Source organism: Cygnus atratus, chromosome 2 (genome assembly GCF_013377495.2).
Source record: "Cygnus atratus isolate AKBS03 ecotype Queensland, Australia chromosome 2, CAtr_DNAZoo_HiC_assembly, whole genome shotgun sequence".
NCBI lineage: Eukaryota > Metazoa > Chordata > Aves > Anseriformes > Anatidae > Cygnus > Cygnus atratus.
In genome coordinates, this window is record NC_066363.1 from 22,846,063 (window position 1) to 22,867,367 (window position 21,305).

The 21,305-nt window shown below is 38.5% G+C and overlaps 1 protein-coding gene across 4 annotated transcripts; it reads left to right on the forward strand.

Moving 5' to 3' along the window:
• Nucleotides 1-944: 944 nt before the first annotated feature.
• DBF4 (DBF4 zinc finger) lies at nucleotides 945-20,580 on the forward strand. 4 transcript variants are annotated; one of them, XM_035545508.2, is made up of 12 exons: nucleotides 945-1,167; nucleotides 3,563-3,741; nucleotides 8,914-9,108; nucleotides 10,140-10,190; nucleotides 10,738-10,807; nucleotides 10,955-11,031; nucleotides 12,543-12,573; nucleotides 12,846-12,891; nucleotides 14,495-14,626; nucleotides 16,666-16,780; nucleotides 17,885-18,009; nucleotides 19,463-20,580. In XM_035545508.2, the coding sequence occupies exons 1-12, from the start codon at nucleotides 1,134-1,136 to the stop codon at nucleotides 20,526-20,528; spliced, it is 2,121 nt and encodes a 706-aa protein (XP_035401401.1). In that variant the 5' UTR covers nucleotides 945-1,133; the 3' UTR covers nucleotides 20,529-20,580. The 4 variants fall into 4 exon arrangements, with proteins under 4 accessions (XP_035401401.1, XP_035401403.1, XP_035401402.1 ...); XM_035545510.2 differs by having other exon boundaries at nucleotides 3,566-3,741; XM_035545509.2 differs by having other exon boundaries at nucleotides 947-1,167; nucleotides 12,849-12,891.
• The last annotated feature ends 725 nt before the right edge of the window (nucleotides 20,581-21,305 follow it).

The window sequence follows — 21,305 nt, forward strand, 5'->3', positions numbered from 1 at the left end:
CGGATAAATGCCCAGCCTGTGGCCCACAAGCTGTAGCACAGCAGAATAATTCATCTAGCCCTCCTCTTGCTTCTGTTGTTCCTGCGAGAAAATCCAGAGAGGTTTCCTGGTGATCCAGGCTGCAGCCCGCTGGTGATGACTTCCTGGCAAACTGCTCATACAATAAACAGCGACTATCTAGCATTAATGAGCATTAACGCTGCCTTTGAGTGTTAATTCCTTGGACAAATCCTGATGCATAGCTGCATAGGCAAGGTACGGCGGCAGACCTTTGAAATGTACACATGGGATCTAAAAATATATTTTTATATCTATCATATATAAAATATATATAATATATATATTATTAGAATCTGTAACTAGCCAGGACAGGAAAATAAAATCATTAAAAAAAAAAAAAGAAATAATAAAAACAACCCCCCAAACCACACAATAAACCAATTTTCGGGACATGAAATCAGAAATAGAGGAGTATCTTTAAAAATGCATGCATACTGAGCGCAGTTGTGACTTTGTTAGCTTGTGACTTTGTTAGTTTGCACTGATCTACCCTTTTTATTTGATCTACAGGAACGTAATGTTTTTTTTGCTTTCGCTAAGTTTAAGAGGGAAGGTGAGATGATTAAGCTGCGTGTAACAAGACTTGTCTCCCGGATGCAAACGCGCTACTTTGGGGACGGTTGCCTTTTCCAACGTGCTTTTCGTTTTATTTTAAGATCACTTTCGAAACGAGCGAGTGGGGCTGGGACCTCTGAGGGAAGCACAGCTGTCAGTCGCGAAAACCGTGAGGGCCCGGAATCCCGCCCCGCACCCCTGGGGCCGCCACTTTCCCCACCCCCTCCCGCCCCGCCCTCCCCTCACGCTCGGCCCCGCCCCCCGCTCCCTTCCCGCCCTCCCCGTACCGTACGCGCACGTCACGCGGGACCGGCCCGGGGGGGGGGGTGCGCGCGCACGCGGCGCGACCGTTGGCGGCGCGCGGCCGGCAGCGGGGCCGCGCCTGGGGCCCAGCTCGGCCGTGAGGGGACGGGGCCGGACCGCAGCGGCTGCCGAGGGGCCCGGGGCCGGGGCCATAACGGCGGCGCTGCCCCCGCGGTCTCCTCATGGGGCGGCGGAGGATGTGATCCCGCCGCACGATGAAGCCCGGCGCCGCCAGAGCAGCGCGGCCCCGTAAGTGCCCGGGGGGCGGCCGGGGAGGGCCGGGGGCGCTCGGCGGGCGCCTGCGGCCGGGCTGGGGGAGCCGGTGCTGGGCCGGGGCCTCTCGGCCCTGTGAGGCTGGCGGTGAGTAAGCCTCTGGCGGCCGTGGCCAGCTGGAGGGGCGCTCCCGGAATGCATCGCTTTAGCACGCTAGCGCTGACCCGCTTAAGTTTTGGGTTTTCTTTCTTTCTGTTTTGCATAATGTTGGGAATTAAACGCAAAAGAGCGTAGCTGGGGAGGTAAAGGCGCTAGCTGAAGCTAGGCCGCCGCCCTGCGAAACCGCTCCACACAGGCACATCCTTGCTGGTATCAGGGACGTGCACGAGAGGGGCCTCGGGACGTCAGGGCCACAGAGTTAAAATGCAGGCACTCTGCGAGGGAAACTCTTCATTACGATTGCAGTCTTAATTAAAATTGCTAACTAAGTCCACATTTTTGGTTATCTCTAATAAGTTTAATGCATATTTTCCAATAGGAATTACAGTATTTAGTGTGTTAAGTGTTCAGCTGCCCTGGATGTTGCTGGTGTGTGCAGGGTATTGATCCCTATAGAACTTTACTTAGCTCATCTCTGACCCAACATTTCATCCTTCTTTTCTGTTTAGCTTCTAAATCAGTTGCATAGTCTGGATGCTCCATGCTTCCTATTTCTCCAGTTCTTTTGGTCTCCTGGATTCTACTAAACTGACTGCTATTCCTGCTTCATTTCTGCAATGTGTGTAGCTATTACTTAGAGAACATAGCAGCACCAGGGGTTGTTCTGCGCCCTCTCCCTGCTAGAGACACTTTCAGGGAGGGAGAGAATGAGTAACAGAAGGGCTGTTCTCCCTGTGGGTTTTTTGCCTCCAGAAGATGCCTGCTCACTTCCTGCAGCAACCCTCTGTCCATTTTGAACTTCTCCAAAAGAGAAGGAACGAGTAGGGCGTTGGGCAGTGACGAAGAAACCACTGTATAAAACTAGTGATATGGCAGTCTTGGATGATCCCTTCTCCATCACAGGTGGTAAATGGATTCCTATAATGGATGTGTGTAAGAACGGAGAAAGTGTAATTACTTTCCACTAATAACACTATTTTAGTTTCCAGCTGTGTTTAGTTGCAGGAATTTCATGAATTACACTTCACTTCTGTGCATTTAGGATCCCTCAAAAAGTATTTTTCTCTTCCATCTATTTGTCCAGCCTTCCTTCAGAATCACATCTTGGTACTGGCAGTGTCCTTTGGCAGCAGGCTGTGCAGGGTTGCATAGACAGTCAATTCTTGTTTTCTGTTTTGTATCTGACTGCTAGTTATGTTTTTTTCCCCATAGCTCTTGTACTGGAATAAGCTGTTTAACCATTATTTCTGTGCTCTTTCTGATTTTGTATATCTTTACTATGTTTCCCCCAATTCACTCTTTTTCAGACTGACAAAATCTTAATGTACAAAGTCTTTCCTCATACTTACACTTTTCTCCCTTACTTGGTTTTACAGTGCCCCCCCCTTTTTTCCTCTTAGAACTGCACGTGGTATTTAAGGTGTGGGTGATTTGTGAATTAAAACTGGCATAATAAAATTGTCCATTTTATTTTGTTTCTTACCAAAATTGATTTTTTTTGCTTTTTTGATTGCTACTCAGTGTACTGAGCGATACTTCAGATTTCTCTTGTGAAATGAGGCTTGTTTCTCACTCAGTCTGAATTTTTTATTCACTTAAATATCTATTCTGACAGGCTTGGGTGGAAGGCTCTGTGCTGAGCTTCAGGAAAGATCATCAGCACAGTTTAATTGCTGTATGTGGTCTCTTAGTTTTAGAATAAAATTCACTAGGGCAGAAAAAGTCATAGCTAAAATGATTCTGAACTTTAAGCATAGTCTTCCTGCATCTCAGTTGGGTGCTCAAAAATTAGATAAATAGTAGGATCTAGCTCTTTTGCTTTTGATGTTTCCATGACTTTTGACCTGGTCTTGTTCTAATCTATCTATATGAATCCTTTTTTTTTTTTTTTTTTTTCCCAGATGAAAAAGGGAGAGAGGCCAGTTCTTTTCCTCTAAAATGATGTTCTTGTGATCATCAGTGACAGTACAAGTAGTGTATATACTGTGGAACAGACGTGGAAAATGCTTGCCAAACTGGATGAGAAAATTGATGGCATTGTATACCAACTGAAATAAAAAGTCCTTTTTAAGATGTGATTTTAGGGAGAAACTTGTAAGGGCTATACATGTGTCAAAAACAACATAAATCATAACATGTTTAACATTTAGCTTTTTTTAAAGTGTCCTGTATTTTGTGAAAGCTTGCCTTGTCTGTTTCCATAATTTAGGAATTTTCCTTTTTAAAAAGAAAAAAAATACCGTTCTGTTTAAATTCCCTTTTCTTTTGGCAGCAGATGGAATGCAAGCAAAACCAGAAAAGACAAAATCTTCTCTGAAGAATGTGAAAAAAGACGTAGGAAAACCAGAGAAACTGAAATACAAACCACTCACTGGGAAGGTGTTTTACCTCGATATTCCATCAAATGTGATCTCTGAAAAAATAGGAAAGGATCTCAAGGAACTAGGAGGGGTAAGTTCATGTGCAGATCTTTATGAAGCAAAAAGCATCCCGGATGACTTTCTTTATTATTGAATTTTAATGTTACATTTAATGTGACAGGATTTTATTTTTTAGCATTTGCCTTAATGTTGAAATGTTTAATAAGGACAGCTTATCAACAAGTTTGTTTTTGTGTTGCTAGAAGCTGTTCTGCTAGCTTTAGCAAAAGTTTATTATAAAGGTTTGTTTTCAGTTGATGATTCGTTTGTTTAGAAATTTACTAAAGTTTACTAAAGAAATTTACTTAAAGTTTACTAAAAGTCTAAAGTTTCATTGTTTGAGGTGAAACGTTTCTGCAGCTTGCGACTATTTTGGCACATGTTTACATGTTATAAGTCAAGTTTTTCATCTGAACCTAAATAGAGTAGAGGAAGTGTTTTGCATACGTTTTTAAAACGTCTTAACATAGTTTTCTTGGTGGGTCCTCGTGTTCTTTTAGCTTGGTACAAGCTATTTGTTACGTTTGTCTCTAGCTGGATTCACAGATGGAACTTTGTAAGCATTTGATCAAGTTATATGTAAGACAGCATTTTCGAAAGGCTACTTAGCCAAAAATGGAGTGGTGAGGTTGGTTTTGCTTATTTCTCAAGTAAGTACAGACAGAGGTTTATAAAAGCTGAGCTGGAATAGTTGTCACGTAAAAGAGAGGGAGGAGATATCTACCCCTCTTGGCATTCAGAGCAGGCTGTGGAGAAAGAAGTGGAGAAAGCTTTTGTCTGGTTGCTGGGCCCAAAAGCATTTAGAGAGAAATATACGGATTTGGCTGGTGGTAGGAACATCAGTTCCCGAGTATCAAGGTTGGAATGTGAGCTGAAAAGAAGAGCAGAGTTAGAGGATATTTTAAGGACAGGACCAAAATCGTATGAAATGAGGTAAAAAGTAGGTGGTGGTTGTGTGCCGTTTTTGTTTTATTATTATTTTTTTTATAAAGGCATTTATTTGCATGCAAAGAACAGGGAGGATGTCAAGGACAGCCTGGGACTTTTGTAACAGAAAGATTTGTATAGATAACTGCACTTAGAATCTGGGATTTAACCCTAGCATTTTTGAGTACCCATCCTTCTGCTGTGAGCAAACAGTTCTGAAAGCGGCATCTTTAGGAACAATACTTTTTTCAGCTCATTCTGGTGGCATTCTTACGAGAGTGGCTGATGGTGTGGCAAGGAGCAAAAGGGGGAAATTTAAACACTGTAATGTCAACTAGCAGGCACTTGTTGAGTTGATCAGCTCCGGTGCTGGCATGTTTCACAGCAGAGCCATGGATCGTGGTGTACAGGTGAGTTTCCTGAACTGAGGAAACCCCAGGGTAGCAGAGAAACCTGCCACGAGCCCTCAGCTCTGGTGAGAGCAGCTGACGAGGCTTGGCATGCACAGGAACAACCCCCACGCCTGGAAAAAGCAACCCTTAAGGAGTGCTAGAGACCAGGAGCGCTGTGAAGAGGACGTGGCCCATCAGCCAGGGCATGGCGCGGCAGGTTGTGCAGGAGGGTGCCTTTGGAAAGCAGGCTGTTTGTTCTCTTGTGGGAACCAAAAGGAGGCAGCGTTCTACCGAAACAAAATGGTGTCTATCTGCTGCAACTGCTAGCCTGAAGGTAAAAACCAGATGAAAGCACTACAGTCTCCCTTTGGGGACACCTACGCACAGACGGACTTCTCAGGATGGAAAGAGCTGCCCTGAGCCTGAGCTGCATGGAGCCTCCAGCAACTGGAAGTCCCCGTAGGGTGGGAAGTCAGTGGTGGGTGTGGTGGGTGCAAGTGTGCCCAGCTGGATGAATTCTTCGAGCAAGTAGCCGTGTTAGAAGAGGAGCTTAACAGGCAGCGCAGTATCCAGGCACCGAAGCAAGAGATGGACGTGTGGTGTCGTGTGCTGTCACAGGCTGAGCGACAGCCCTGCCCTATGTCTGTGCAAGGGGGAGGTAAGCTTGCTTCCAACCCTGAGCTGATGGACCCGACTAACTCAAAGCCAACAGAAACTGGACCCTTGCCTCTGCTCAGAGGAGGCAGAGGAATCTTCCCCTTGCCTCTACGTAACAGATACAATGCTCTGGGGCTGGAGAATGAAGAGTGTGAGTAACGGGCAACAGCCAGGAGAGGCCAGCTGTGCAAAGAACCAGAGACACCAGAAAAGCAAGTAAGGTGTTAGTAATTGGAGGTTCCTTGCTGAGAGGAACCAAAGCACCTGTTTGGTGTTCAGTCTCCCTAGAGAAGTGTGCTGCCTGCTGAGAGCTTGCATCCGTGATACCGCGGAGAGGCTGCCAAGCCTGTTAAAGCCTGTAGACTATCACCCGTTCCTCCTGTTCCATGTAGGGTCAAATGATGTTGCAGCGAGGCAACTCAGAAATAGCAAAAGAGACTTCATGTCCCTGGGAAAAATGTTGAAGAGATCAGGAGCACAGGTGGTGTTCTCTGTCCTCCTAAGTGGAGAACAGAGTTCAGAAGACCTGAGCAGGGGGGTGCCTGGCTATGTGGCTGGTGCTGTGCCCAAGGTTTTGGTTTCTACAATCTTGGACGTACCTTTGAGAAACTGGGCTGATAGGGCTCACCTGACCAAGTGGGGCAAGAGTGACCTGGGCAACAAGCTGTTGGACTTCTGTAACCAGTTTTAAACTGGACTTAGTGGGGGAAGGGGATGGAGTTTTGACCGAGAGAGAAGAGCCAGAGGCTGCTGATACATTTGGAAGCGACAGGGAAATAGGAATTGTCTCAAAATGGCATGCTCCTCTAAAAAAGGTGATGAGGCTGCTAGCCCAACTGAAGTGCCTTTTCAGCAACACATGCAGCGTGGGAAATGGGAGTTGGAAATTGCTGTGCTCCGAGAGAATTGGGATCTGGTCACTGCCACCAAAATGTGGTGGGACGACTGGAAGAGTGATCGATGGCTGTCAACTGTTGAGAATGGACAGGCAAGGAAGGAGGGGCGGGTGGGTTGGCCTCTGTGTAAAGAAATGGGTTGATTGCAAAGAGCTGTCTGTGAAAAATAGCTGTGAACAGGCTGAGAGCTTGTAGGTAAAAATTAAGGACTGAGCCATGAAAAGAAACCTTGCTGGTTTTACTGCAGGCTGCCCAATCAAGGGAAGCCTGTTGATGAAGCCATCTTAGTCCAGCTAGAAGAAACATCGTACTTGCAGACAGCCTGATGTAGTGAAAAATGTCCCTGCCTATGGTAGGGGGTTGGACAAGATGATCTTTAAAAGGTCCCTTACAACCCAAACCATTCTGATTCATTCCATGATTCTAATTTGTGTTGTGTTATAAACGGCAGTAGTAATGAGTTTAAATGGTAGGAACCTAGTGTTTAGCTGCTATAACCCCTGCCCTGGCAGTGGTTCATCTGTGGGCTAGTAAGGTTCCATATGACAGAATTTGAGAGGCAACTGTGCTTTTTTACGTTCCCTTAGACGATATGAGTTGTTTTTTTTTTTCCTTTTTTTTTCTATGTATACAGTTTAGCTTTTTTTTCTTTCCTTCTATAAGCTACAACTTTTCTGTGGCTCATCATACCTATGCCAAAGCAGATGAAAATGCTTCTGGGATGGGAACTTGTGGTAATTAGTCACGGAATACTTTCATAGTTGGGTTTTTGCATTTTCAGTCTTAGTGTTTGATCTAAATAGGCTTTTCAGTAAATACTTTCCACACAGAGCTTGTTAATGAACATTTTTAAATACTCATATTTAAATCACAAATTCTGTAAGCATCTTGTTAATACTTTGTTTTACCTAATTCTCTCTTTTGTATGGAAAACACACTTTGATATAAACAAGTACAGAATGTCATAGTAACACACAAGCAATGCAATCACTTAGCCCGCTCTAAAGTTGGATATTTTGAATTAGTTTAAGAGAGTCATGGTAATAAAAGTATAAAAATGTCCTTTAACCACAGCAGAGAAAGGGACTTTTCTTAAATTGCTAGCTCTTCTGAGTGTTGTTTTGCTAATACTTTTTTGAACATAAAGGAGTGCTGAGCGTTTGTATGAAATTGACACTTGTTAATCAGTGTGCTGTCTGAAACCACAGGCAAGAAATTACAATAATATGACTTCAAGTTACACGCATCTCTTTACATTTAGCATTAAACGAGAGCACATTATCTTTTTCGTCTTTAGAACAGAATTATAAGAATTCATATGTAAACAAGCTTACAAGTCTGAGGTTAAAAATAGTTTTCCTTTTTTATTCAGAGGAATATATGCCTAAATTTTCAGATTTAGGCCCAGTGCTTTCAAGATCAACTACCACATGGTTCTTCGTAGCTTGTGTGGGGTGCACTCAAAAGCCTCTCTGCATGTCCCATTTTTGTATGTCCCACTTCTGTAAACAGTATATAGAGCAGAATTAGAAGGTAGAGGCTTGCTGTGTCTGCAGTTTGTGCTTTCCACACTGATAATTAGTGGAGAAGAGAAAAAAGATTTTAAGCTACATAAACTGTCAAGAAATAATTAGCCAAATAAAATTGTTAATTGCACAGTGATAGATAACAAAAGATAGAGCAAAACAGGAGAGAATAAGCATGGAAAAAATAACATGTCTTGCTGAGAATGAAAATACTATGAAGCCACTCAACTCTTCTACATTTCTGAGGAGGGTTATGAATACTGTAGGTGTGAAACATGGTAATTTATCCTGAAATTATCATTCTTCTGTAGGTTCTAAAATTCATTGAATTATATCTCTTTGCAAACTGTCAATTACATTTGCATATTCATGTCTTTGAATTTAGTTGAACACTTTGCAATTTCTGTTAAATAAAATTATGTAAAATGTTCTTTTCCTTGAATTATTCTGTAATTTCTCGGTACAGTGTTTGAATTCTTCTATTTGGGAAGTATTACAGCTAGATAGTTCAAGGAATGATGATAATTGAAACAAAGCATTTTCTTTTTTTGATTGAGATTACAAAATCAGAAAAATGAAATTGGAATTTGTAACCGGTGAGGTGCTACTACAGCTCAGTTGTAATTGTCTAAATCTTTAGAAAATATCTTCCTGTTAATTCAGTGGGTTTTAAGCTTACTATTAGATTTATTTACTAATTTATTAGATTTATCTAGAAATTTTGTCACTTTATAATGTATGCAAAGCAAGGAGTTACTGATTTATTATCCTGAAATAATGGCTTGCTTTATTTCTTTATACTTAGAGAGTGGAGAGTTTTCTCAGCAAAGATATCAGCTATCTGGTGTCTAATAAAAAGGAGGCAAAATTTGCACCAACTCTTGGTCAGATTTCTCCAGTTCCTAGCCCAGAATCTGCATGCAATGGAGGAAATAGTTCACCTCATCCTAGCAACCGAAAAGATCGACGTGATGGAAGTTCATTTAAGACAATAGATACAGTAAGTTTCTTAGTAATAATGCTACAAATCAAGAACAATCCATGAGATACACTTACAATTTTTCTCCCATTTTGTTTCCTGAACATTGTTACAGTTCCTTGGATGAATACGTTTTTTGGTTTTTGCTTTTAAGCAGTTCAAACATACTTTTAAACCACTTGAGGCAATCTTGTTAAGCTTTAAACTAAACTAAACTCAAACTAATTAAGCCAATTTTCAGAGATTAAAATTGAAAACAGGAGCCTTTTCTACAAACAACACTAAAATCTGTTCCAATATATTGTGACTGAATTATAATTAAAGGTTGCCATCGTTATGTTTAACAACTGAATCAGTATGTCCAGGCTTGTGATGGAATCTACTGGTTCTATTTTTTTTTAGCAATGTAGCCTATTAGTGTTTGCTGTGATATTGCTAATTCAAATACCTGCAGAAGTAGTCTTTGATAGAGTTCAAGAATATAATTAAAATTGACCATTGTGAATTGTCAGGGTTTTTTGAGTTCTTTCTTAGAGATTCATGTTAATTGCAGCAGTATCTGACTTTCTGCTGGTTTACATGAAGCTTGTTATGTGGGCAAGTCTTGCATCCTTTCGAAATACTGTACTGTATCCATAGTACTTATTTAGAAACATGACAGGGGGACAGTCTATGGGCTGGTCTTCCTTGCACTAGGTGGGTGAAGTCACCTCATCTTCCCAACGCAGTATGTAGTACATCTTCTTTTGTACTGGTGGTAAAAGAGATAGGGAGAAGACTGAGGCTCTGATTACATTCACGGCTTTAGCTAAATTTGGCACAACTCCAGCTGATGAAACCTCATTTTCTGTCCTTCCCACACCACACACCTGCTTGTATCAACCCCAACCTTGTGAGAAAAATGTAAATTCATGAAAAATAGCTGTACAATAAACAAGAGAAGATTACTATAGTTACATTTTTGCTCAGGAATGTGTATTTTAACATGCCTTACCTTTTGCTTTTTGAAATGAATTCTAACTTGCTACAAATGTATTTCTGTTTTAATATAGGTACGTATGAGCAGAGGAAAATCCTTAGTTGAAAAAGCAATTAGAGAGCAGGTAAGCAGAGTAATTCTCAAATTTGTACTCGATAAATGTTGGTCTTGCTGTTGTGGAAAACAAGCACTAGTAAGAGTGATAGTGCTGTGAGACAGAGGTCTCTCATGGAATGTTCAAGCAGAAGTCAAGGCATTGTTCTAAGCAAAATTGTCTGGTCGTGTTTTCTGGATACTTCCTGAAGAATTTAAAGCCTATAGAATCTTATGATTAGTATAAATTACCAAGATAGCTAACGTAGCTAGCATTTGAGGAGTGCTAGTGAAATTGAAGTAAATATACAATTTCATGTTCAAATCCTAGATGTTAAAAAATATGACGGTAAAGAATGTTCTTGGCTTTGTGAAAGGTTAAGTATAATCCTTTAATGGTGAAGTGCAGTGATGTGGAGATGGAAAAGTCATTTTAGGAAAGTGGTCTTCTGGCCAAGTGCCTATAACTTGATTTCAGCTTTATGACGGTTCATATTACAAGTTGTATATTTATTACAGTTAATGTATATGTTCTGCTGTGTATAGCTTAAAATTATTACTATGTTTTTTGTCTGTAGGAATTAATTCCCTCTGGCAGTATACTGTCCAATGCTTTGAGTTGGGGAGTGAAGATCCTTCATATTGATGGTAAGTATTTTTGTTTGATAAAACCTAACTTGAACTTACAAGATTGACTTGGCTAATCCTTTTGTTGAATTCAAAATATTAAAAATGACAAATAACTTCAAATATACAAAAATAAGCTCAGCTAAATATTCTCCCTCTCTTTGCCAGATGTTAAGCATTACATTGAACAAAAGAAAAAAGAACTCTACCTGATTAAAAGCACAGGCAGTTCTTTGAAAGATGTGGTGAGTTTTTGCTATTTGTGAAAGTTTATTTGATTAAATGAAAAAACACAAGCGTATTAAAATCTGTAAGCATCACAGTATGTAGTATTTATTTTAACGAAGTCTTGCTCATATTCTGTTTTTCACTGATTAGTATGTTTTATGGATTAATTTAAAGACCATAATTTAAAAAAATAACTTATTAGCTATACATTTCAGCATTCAAAAATAAATTCCATAATAGCATTACATAGTGTGTAGATTTTTGCTCTTGAGATGGTTATCTAAGAACCAAAAGTACTGAAAAACTTGAGATTTCTCTTCTCCCTGCTTTAGAAATAATAATTTGAAGAATGAACCTTGGTTTTATTCTAACAGGTTGTGGTTACGTTGCCTTGTATAATTTTCACTGTGACAGTGATTAGAACTTTACTTTTGATTTTGATTTTTTTCCCTTTCCTTTTGATTGATTTGTTTTGAAAAATCACAGTTCTGTTTTCCTAAAGGAGCTGTCTCTAGGCAATCTGTCAGCTCAACTCTGCTTTTTTTCCTTCCTAGTCTTTTGAAGAACTAGTATAAAGCATCTTCAAGCTATTCTGCCAATAATATGCCATTGGCATGTGAAAATCCTGATTTCTCCAAACTGTAGTGTATAATATGCTTAGACATTGAAACTGTTTTAGCTGTTTGCAGTCCGTCTGCAGTTGCTTTGCAATTTAAATTCCGCATGTGAAGTTGTACAATTATCTATTCCAGGCTGGGGACTGTGATAAGTAAATGGCAATGTGCTATGTAGTATTGCATTCCAAAATAACATAACACATTAGCTAATTATTGAGGCCACATGAAATCCTCTACTAAATCATTTGTGTCTCGGTTTTCGTAGATAGAGCAGTGATATTTGTATGTTTTTGTAAGTAGTACAAAATAATGTGTGTGCCTTTGCCAGAATCAATTATAGTTAGAAGCTGATGCTTGAATTTAGACGTCAATCTTTTCTGAAAGCAAAATACTCTAATTTTAGACTTAATTGCTAATAAAATTATCTGTTTTTAATCCATTTAATAGAGGATTATTTTGTTTGGAGAATGTTACTATCTACAGTTTTTGGTAACTTTTTACAGGTTGTAGTTAATTAGCATTTGTAAACTATGGAAAAACCTTATCCATGTTTAAGAATTTGTTTTCAATTATGGTAAGTATTTTGGGGGAGGAAAGCGTAAATTTCCCTGAGTGGGGTCTTTTTTTGCGCTTTTGTGTTTGTTTTAGAAAAATTAAATTGAAATGTCTGAATGAGAACATTCATTTTTGCAGTGTAAAGTTAAATATTTCTTTAGGAAATGTGACTATTTCCAAAGTCCTGATCAGACTGATTTCTGCAGAATTTATCCCTACTGTGTATCACAGGTTATGATTAACATAGGAAGACCCTCATGAGTTAGAAATAAACTACAGCTAAATTTTGAGATAAAATACAAAATAAGTTTCACAGGAATTTTATACTTCCTTTCTCCTTTTCTTTTTTCCAACAGGGAAAACAAGTTACTAACCCAAAATCAAGAAGTAAGTATTTTGGTATCTGTAGAGGTTTTCATGGAATTGCTGAATGCTTAAAAACGTAGTAGTTCTTATCAGATCAAGTGTAAAGCTGTTTTCTAATTTGTAGCTCTAAGAAAAGCTTGCAGAAATACTTCTTAAAATTCAGGAGTTTGTCAAAACATGTACATAATAAGTTCTAAAATAAATAATGCCTGCTTATCAGTTCAGGTACTAGAGTAATATGCTGAATGAAGAAAACTATTTATCTTTTCATTTCCTTCCCCCTCCTCCATGAGCAGGTAGACTGAAAAATCCGTTTGTGAAGGTGGAGGATAGGAGTTGGTAAGTCTTCTGTGTGCTTTCAATAATGTGGTTCTCAAACTGAGTAATTCAGAAACACTTAGGAAGTATGTCTTGAGGAAGTGGCCTTCAGATTTCAGCTTTCTTGGACTTGCTGACTTTAAATGCCAGGCATAGTGTCTTCTTACAGTAAGACAGAAACTTTTCATCTCTGCATGCTCTGGGAATCTGTGTTTAGCCACTGAATGAAAGGAGACGTAGTAGGGAATGTTTGCAATAGGTAATGGCTGTGGAAAGTTAATGTGTAGCTCCAGCTTGTGGATCACGAGTGGATTCTTCTGGTTTATTTTCTGCCAAGGGTCAGATGAATAAAAAGGAAGAAGCCTGGAAACTTTGAACCTTGACATTTTATCTGTCTTTTTTTAGATCCAAATCCTGCAGCCCAAAAGGCTAATAAAACTTCCCATATTAAATTCCAATCCTGTAGTCCCAATTCATAAAATTCATCTTGAGAGACTGTAAAGAAAGTTGTTATACGTAAAACTATTCCTTGAAATTAGGCTGAATTTCCTGTTCAGTGATTTTTTTAAAAAACGAACAAACCCCTGTTAATCTAATTTCAATATCTGCAGTAGCATGAGGTTTCGTACTTTCAGACTTTAAAATTTTCATGTCTTTCTGGTCCTGTAATTGATCAGACCTGGTTGTGTAACTTCTTAGTAAGGAAAGAGGTTACCAGAAGTTGAGAGAAGAATGAAATATAACAAAGTGCAGTTCTGCAAAGCATGTTTTGCATCTTTACATTCTTAACTGACTTCTGCTTTGTTACAATGTTTACAAGCTCTGGATTTCTTTGACACTTTCCTGAATTGGGGGTGGAGATGTGGGGTGGGGATTCTAAACCTAGTCTGGTATGATCTGGTAAGAGGGTAAGAATAGGTATGAGAGAAATAAGGATAGTGGAGAGAGTTGGACAAACACATTTTCAAGTACAGAGAAATTTATATAAAAATGTGTGAGTTTGGATTCTATACTGAACCCTCTAACTGTGTACTAAAACTTGAAACACTTTTAAATGTTTATGCGACATAATGTATTTAAATGTTTGTGCTTTTTAGATGGTTATGCAACATAAATAATAGTTCAGAACTTGAAGAAGATATTTAGCTGTCCTTATTTCATTTTCTGGATTAGCTGAGTTTCCTTCTTCTGTAGTTTATACTAGTAATGGGGGGGGTGGGGGGGTGGAATTACACCTAACTTGAATATCAGCACTGCAGCTGAACGATCCAGTTTAAATGCTTTTACTGTATTCAGAGTGCTAGTGTATACTTACTGGCTCTGGTATCCTTCTAAGTGTAATTCTGTTCAAATTCTGCTGTGCAAATCTCCACAGTCCATAGGCATAACAGCCATACTGGTGGAATGGGCAAGACAGTTATGGAAACTTGAGGCCAATCTTCTGTTTTGAAAAAGTATCTAGATTGGAAGGAATTACTTACTCTAGCGTATTCACCTGATTTACATTTTGTGTACATCATGTGAAAGAGAAACGCTTTTTCAAAGATGTTTACCTTTCTGTAGTTTGTAATATAAACTGATATTTTTTTGATGGTTCTAACGCATCTGTTTTGTCTCAATACAGCCTCTACCGCCCATTTTATCTGCAATTACCTACTTTTCCAGTTCTGAACTACTGTGTTCCAAAACCTTATAGTCCATTTGAGGTGGATAAGAAGCTGCCTTCTGGTCAAAAACAAACTCAGTCTAAACAAAGGTTTGTTAAGAATTATTGATAGAGAGGGAGATTCTCTACAATAGTTTTAAAATAATTGTTTTCTAAAATAATTCTTCTGTTTCTTACTTTTGTGATATTTAATACTAATATCCACATCTTGACTGTTGTATTTGCTGCACTGTAACTTTTGCTGTCTGTCTGTCTTTCTGTACCCTCTTTATCCTGTGTTTAGTCCTTTTTTCGGACATACAGATGCATACATCCAAAAATGCAGCGTTCTCCTATCATTGTGGGTCAGCATAAGATAATTTTTTCCTTTCTGCCACTGGTTTCTTCTTTGTCCTCATCTTGGATGCCATCCAGTAAGTATTTTCCAGGAAGTGAATTTCTTAAGACTTCCTTTGATATCTGTCAGTAACAAGCTAAAAAGTAGGCACTCAATTTTTTAAAAAAAAAAATAGTGGTAGTCAGTCATAGTACAAAATTGTTGCTAAAGAGTGCTCCTGCTTTACAGGCAACATTAAATTTATAGAAATTAAACTGCAAATGCTGCTTCAGCGCTTTAGAGATGAGAAGTAGATGCTAACTACAGTGGGAGAATTACAGTTGGCCTTTCAGCAGGTGTTTATAAGATATGTTCTGGCATTCAAGGTCTACTTGAGCATTCCAGATGCAGTTAGAACATTTTCGTAAATCAATTTTATGATTTCAGACTATGTATGAGTTTCAGTCATCTGTGTTTTGGGGAATCAAACTGTTGTCCTGAATTTCTTTTGCCTAGCGTATCTGGAGAGTAAATATTAATGACTACTGCATTGACTTCCAAAATTGACTCATATGAGAGACTAAGGATATTTAGGTGAAAGGTAGCTGTGCTTTATGCAGAACTTTCTAGTAACCATCTAGTAACTTTTGCTGTTATTCTGTCCTTTGGATATAAGATTTATTTAGGTGCGATACTTGTTTTTTTTTTTTTTTTTTTTTTTTTTTTTGTATAATAGCTTCTGCACTGTTCAGGTTCTGTCCAGTCTTCATCGTTATTATACTGCGGGAGGTTTTCAGGTGATGTTGCCATGATGCCACTGGTGTAGCAACATAATAGAGCGGTAACCTTTGCAATAACGAGGGTATTTCTGGTGGTGTCCCCTTAAAAGGGAAGTTAGTGCTTTAAATGGTTTAAAGCATTTTCCAAAAAGAAGAGTGCAATAGTCTTTTCACTTTATGGATTAAGGAATATAATATATTTAAATTTTTCAGGAAGTATGTTCCTACTTAATCTTTTAATTTAGCACGTGCCAGAGATATTTGGGTGGGACGTTATATATTTCGTAAGGGGGAATGCTCGCTCATTTTATCTTTATCTGGGAGAGAAGCATGTTCAAGGTGATGTCAATTTTACTTGCTTCTGCATAAGGAGAGACTACAGTCGTTATTCTTGAGATTGATGGTTTTGCTTTACTAGTAGGATATCAGCTGGAGGTGGTTTAATAGTGAATTGCAGCAAGCAGTGGCTCTGCCCAGATGAGGACTCTTAAGGTCATGGAACAGCTATTGAAAGCCTCTCTGTGGTTTAATCTCCTGGAAGAACTTGAGGTTCATTTCCTTGTATTTCCACTTAAACTGTACCTTGAAAACCAGGACAGGATGGTATTTGATCAGCATGTTCAAAAGCTGCATATAACCAACAAATCTGGCTATCCTTTACCTTTTATTCAATAGTGAAAGGTCATCTATTAGACCAAGTGTTCTTCCTGTGTGTTTTCTTGGCATTGAAAATACTGACAGCAGAAGAGATGCTAGAAGATGTTTTTATTCTAGATTTGATTTTATCAAACCTTTACATCAGCTATGCACAGAGATTTTAATATATCCTTTGATTTGTCAAGTGACATTTTTTTTGAATGCATTATTCTTCTCTTTGTTTTTCTGAAGCATTTGCTAATGTGATGTAAATAGTTTGAAGGGAAATAAAGATTTTTTTTTTAAATTAGATGAATGAGAATGAACATTAGTGTAAGAGGCAAGTATAGAATTCAGCTCATATGTGAGACTTATTAATACATCTTTTCTGTTAACAGAAACAAAATAAATAGTGACAAGGACTGTGGAACTCCTGCTCAGCTCCCTCAGAAGGACAAAAAAAGGAAAGGATATTGTGAATGTTGCGGAAAGAAGTATGAAGATCTGCAAACCGTATGTGAAACATCAAGTATACACTTTCAAACATTCTTAAAACAGTAGTATGAACAACAGTTCCCGCTTGCTAGTTTAATGTATGTTTTTATCTTAAAAGATCTGTTGAGTACATCTTCTAAAAAGCAGCAGATAGTTTTTTTTCTCCTTTGTAAGTTTCAGTTCTTCATTACTGCCTCTAGGTAGCTGAAGGCACTAATAGTTCCTGTCTGAGACACGCTGGCAATAAGAGCACCCACTTAGTGGATGAAGGGAATGTGGTGGATGCTGTTTTTTTGGATTTTAGGAAGGCTTTTGATACTGTTCCTCAAAATATCCTTGGGGGGTGTATGTATTCCTTCCTATATGGGGGACTACATCTGCCTGGTAGCTGGGTGCTGGTTGACAGGAGGTTCAACAAGAGCCAACAGCGTGCCCTGGCAGCCCAGAGGGTGTTACTGTAGCCTGGGTGCTCTAAACACAACATAGGCAGCTGCTTAAAAGAGGTGAGTATCCCACTATATTTAGTGTTGGTGTAGAATATTGTTGGCAATTCTGGGCTCCACAATTTAAGAAGGATATTAAAATACTTGAAAGTGTCTAGAGAAGGGCAACGCAGGTTGTAAAAAGGCTGGTAGGCATGTCCTGTGAGGAGTGGCTGAGGACACTGGGTTCCTCAAACTTGGAGAAAAGGAGGTTTAGGGGTAACCTCACGGCTCTCTACAGCTTCCTGAGGAGGGGGAGTAGAGAGGGAGGTGCCAATCTCTTCTCCCCTGGCATCAAAGCTGCATCAGGGGAGGTTCAAACTAGACCTTAGGAAAAACTTCTGTACTGAAAGGGTAGTTAGACAGTGGAACAGACTTCCCGGAAAGGTGGTTGATGCCCCGTGGCTGTCTGTGTTGAAGAGAGATTTGGATAACCCTCTTAATGATACAACTTTGGGTTAGCCCCAGAGTAGTCTGATGGTTGGACTCAATGATCTTTATAGGTCCCTTCAAAATGGAACTACTCTATTCTAGCGATACTAAATCATCAATATTTACTTATTGCTCCTTATCATAGTGTTGATTTGTGTATGCATATCTGTAGTATTATATTTGTCTCATGATTTTTCCTTAATTCCAGCATCTTGAGAGTGAACAGCACCGAAATTTTGCACTAAGCACACAGTATCAAGTTGTTGATGATATAATCTCCAAGTTTGTTTATGAGTTTGTTGAATACAAAGATGACGCAAAAAAAGTTAAAAGGTAAGTTAAATGTCTTAAATTTTAAATCTCCTGTGAATTAAGACATTGAACATAAAGGTACTTCAGTTATGAAATTCTGAATCTAGTATGGAAAAAAACATGTTTCAGTCTGATACACATCACTTACATTTGCAATGCAGTAGGCACCTGGCAAATCAGGTCTTTAAAGCAGAAATTAGAGGGGAAAAAATTTAAAGTACAAATGGTATCGCAGGAATATGAGGCTAGAATGACATGCCGAAAGTTGTCCCATCTATCCTTAACCTTCAAAAAAGCAAGATATCAACTATTCTAAAAATATACCTGACAGAAGGACAGCAATGTCTGGACATCTTGCTCTAAAAACTTTCTGATGTTCTTAGTAACCGAAGATCAGCAAATTATAGCCTCCTCAGTCAATCTGTTTTCCTTACCAGTGGAAGGATTTTTCGTAGTCTAGTCAGGATGTTCCTATCTATAATCTAAGGCTCTTAGCTTTTATTGTGCTGGACAAAGAAAGCGGATTTTCCTCTCTGCACTGTAACTGTTATTACATATATTAATGCTTGAAAATGAACCATCTTTGTACTTCCTTTGCTCTATATAAAAATGACCTTTATTTCTATAGAAATTTGGACATATTAGACTGTATGTTCTATAATTCATTTGCTAATATTTTTATTAGTGGTATTTATTTACCATGTCGCTAAAAATGTAAAACTTAATAAGATCATCTACATATTGGTATTTAAAAAACAAACAAAAAAAGGCAACTAGAAGCAGGTGTGCATGCCTGCCCACCCACACCTACAACTTCTATCAGTAGTTTCTTCCTTAAATGCTTACATGGGAGAGAAAGTATGGACTGTGTAAACACCAGTATCCTCATCACTTTAAGTAGTGACTCAAATCAAGAGTGCACTGGTTTGTTTGTAAATGAGTCAGGAGAAAAGGAAATAACTTTCTCACTTTAAAAAGAATTGAAGAAATAAAGTGAAATCAAAAGAAACGTAAATAGTCAAACTCATAGCCTAACGAAAGCAAGCCCTTTTTCCTTTTGTGATTTGAAAATATTCAGGGTATTTAGTTATTATCTTAGGGAAAAGCATATGTAATTATACTAAGCTTGTGTGTATCTACCACAGAATACTTATAAATATTTATAGTCATTGTGTTATATTCATCAACTTTTGGTTTTAGTAGCATTGTGACTGATACTTACTGAAATACTAGACCACTTGTATTTTTAAAATGATTTCATAAGATGTAGAAATCAATAGGAAAATGTCAAATTCAAATACAAGGCACTCTGTTCCCATAGAAATACTGTTGCTACCCTAACTTGCCTTTAAATGTAAAAACAAAAATTATGTCAGTTTGGTTGCTTGTCTTGAGCTGTTTACATATTGAATTATGTTCCTCACGTTTCTGTCAATGATTTGATTGTTAATCATTGTAAACAATTTATTTGTAGGACAAAATGTAGTACAGGATATTTTTCTCCTATTATTGGAAAGATAACCAGACCAGACGAGCTGAAAGAACGACTGAAGAAGCAACGCATTTCATTGAAAAGTTACTCGTGGAAAGATACTACAATACAGGCGCTCAAACTGGATCGCCAGACTACAGAAATACAACCAAATTCTGTGCCAGTGCCTACCCCTGTTTCTGGATCTCTTTGTTCAATTCTTTATTGTCATCTGTCACAACCTTCAGAAGTAAAAAGTAGATTCAGAAATAACAATGAAAATACTAAAACTGATTGCTCCTGTGTCACAAACTTAAGAGACACTGTTGTATCATCAAATTTCATACAACTACTTCCTCAGAAAGATGACAAATCCTACATGGAGAACTTGTCTCAAACTTTTGAGCCATTCAGTAAAGAAATGTTTGAACCAGAAGTAAATAAAAGGAATTTACAGTGTTTTCAGGAAGACGTGTGTACTGTGTATTCTCATACTCAAGTTACAGATTTTGGTGAAAAAGACAGAAACTTACCGCAGCCAAAACGAAAATTAAATAATACGGTAGTCTTACCAGCAAAGTGTTTGAAAAAAACAGATGCCAATCCTAAATTTGTCAAGAAACATCATGATTTATGTGATAATCATCAACAGATGCAGCACAATGTCGTTCTGGAGGCTGAGGTATCTGAGACTGCTATAAACAAAGAACTTAATGAATTGGCTGCCAGCACTGCACACAGCTCACCATCTGGAAAGCTGCACAGAAAAGTAAAGCTTTACTTAGGAAGAAATAGAAGAGAAAACCGGAAGCAGAATATGGAGTTATGTGTAAAGTACACAGATGGATTGTGTGTTCCCGAAGAGAAGAAGAGTGCTTGTAGCTCACCAGTGCAAGCCCTACTGGAACTATTTCAGACAAGTGAAATAAACTCTGAATTTGGAGGTTTTTCAGTTTACACTGACAACAAAGATTCAACTGGCATAAAAGATATATGGGAAGGGCAGAACACAAATGTTGTTTGTTCGTTATTCTCCTCTTCATCCTCATCCCCATTTGTTGGATTTTAATGCTGCTGTATTTAATATAATTTTCAAATAAATTTGCAAATTTAAGATTTTATTCATGGGAAATTTGATTGTTGTGTTATATGTTATGTACAGATGCTTTCAGTTTTTTAATGCAAAAACTTCTGTATGTGCAAATACGAATTAACTAATGAAGGGTCTTTTCTTAAAAGGTACTTGCTGCCTTATTACAGCTGGTAAAGGGTTCTGAACACTGAATTTGTGGTTAAATTAATTGCTATGCAAAATCAATAAGTATGTTAGCTTTTTGGATAGTGGAATTTTCTAAAGTCGTTAAATAAGCACACTTACATGATACATTCTAAATAATTGCGTTATTTAAAAATGGATGTTCTACTGTAAATAAGGTCTATCATTTATGGATCACCAATGATTTGTGGAGACTTGGTTGCTTTCCCTCCTGTTCCTTCTGCTGCTACTTTACTGGAGAAAGCCAGGAAAAAAAAAGTCACTTGTTTTCTTAATATTTTTGTGCTGAAGTTGTCTTAGGGAGTCTATGTAATCACAAAGAAATAGGATTAGGAAAGCATGTATTGGATTCTTTGGCTACTCTGCCATAATTTATATTTAAACTAAAACTACATGTATATTTCAGGCAGTGGAAAGCAACAGATGTGGCTTAATTTTTCTTGTTAAAAAACAAAAACAAAAAGCAGCAGTAAAAACAAAACAGCCAGTAGGTTTCTGATTGGGTTTCTGATTCATTTGGGCCCTTGTTTTGACTTTTCTTTCAGAATAGCCAGCAATAGCCAGCCTGTC

Coding starts and splice junctions, on each gene's coding strand:
- DBF4 (XM_035545508.2), top strand. CDS start 1,134: ATGAAGCCCGGCGCCGCCAGAGCAGCGCGGCCCC. Junction 10,191..10,737: donor AAAAAGCAATTAGAGAGCAG/GTAAGCAGAGTA, acceptor TTTTGTCTGTAG/GAATTAATTCCCTCTGGCAG. Junction 16,781..17,884: donor AGTATGAAGATCTGCAAACC/GTATGTGAAACA, acceptor CCTTAATTCCAG/CATCTTGAGAGTGAACAGCA.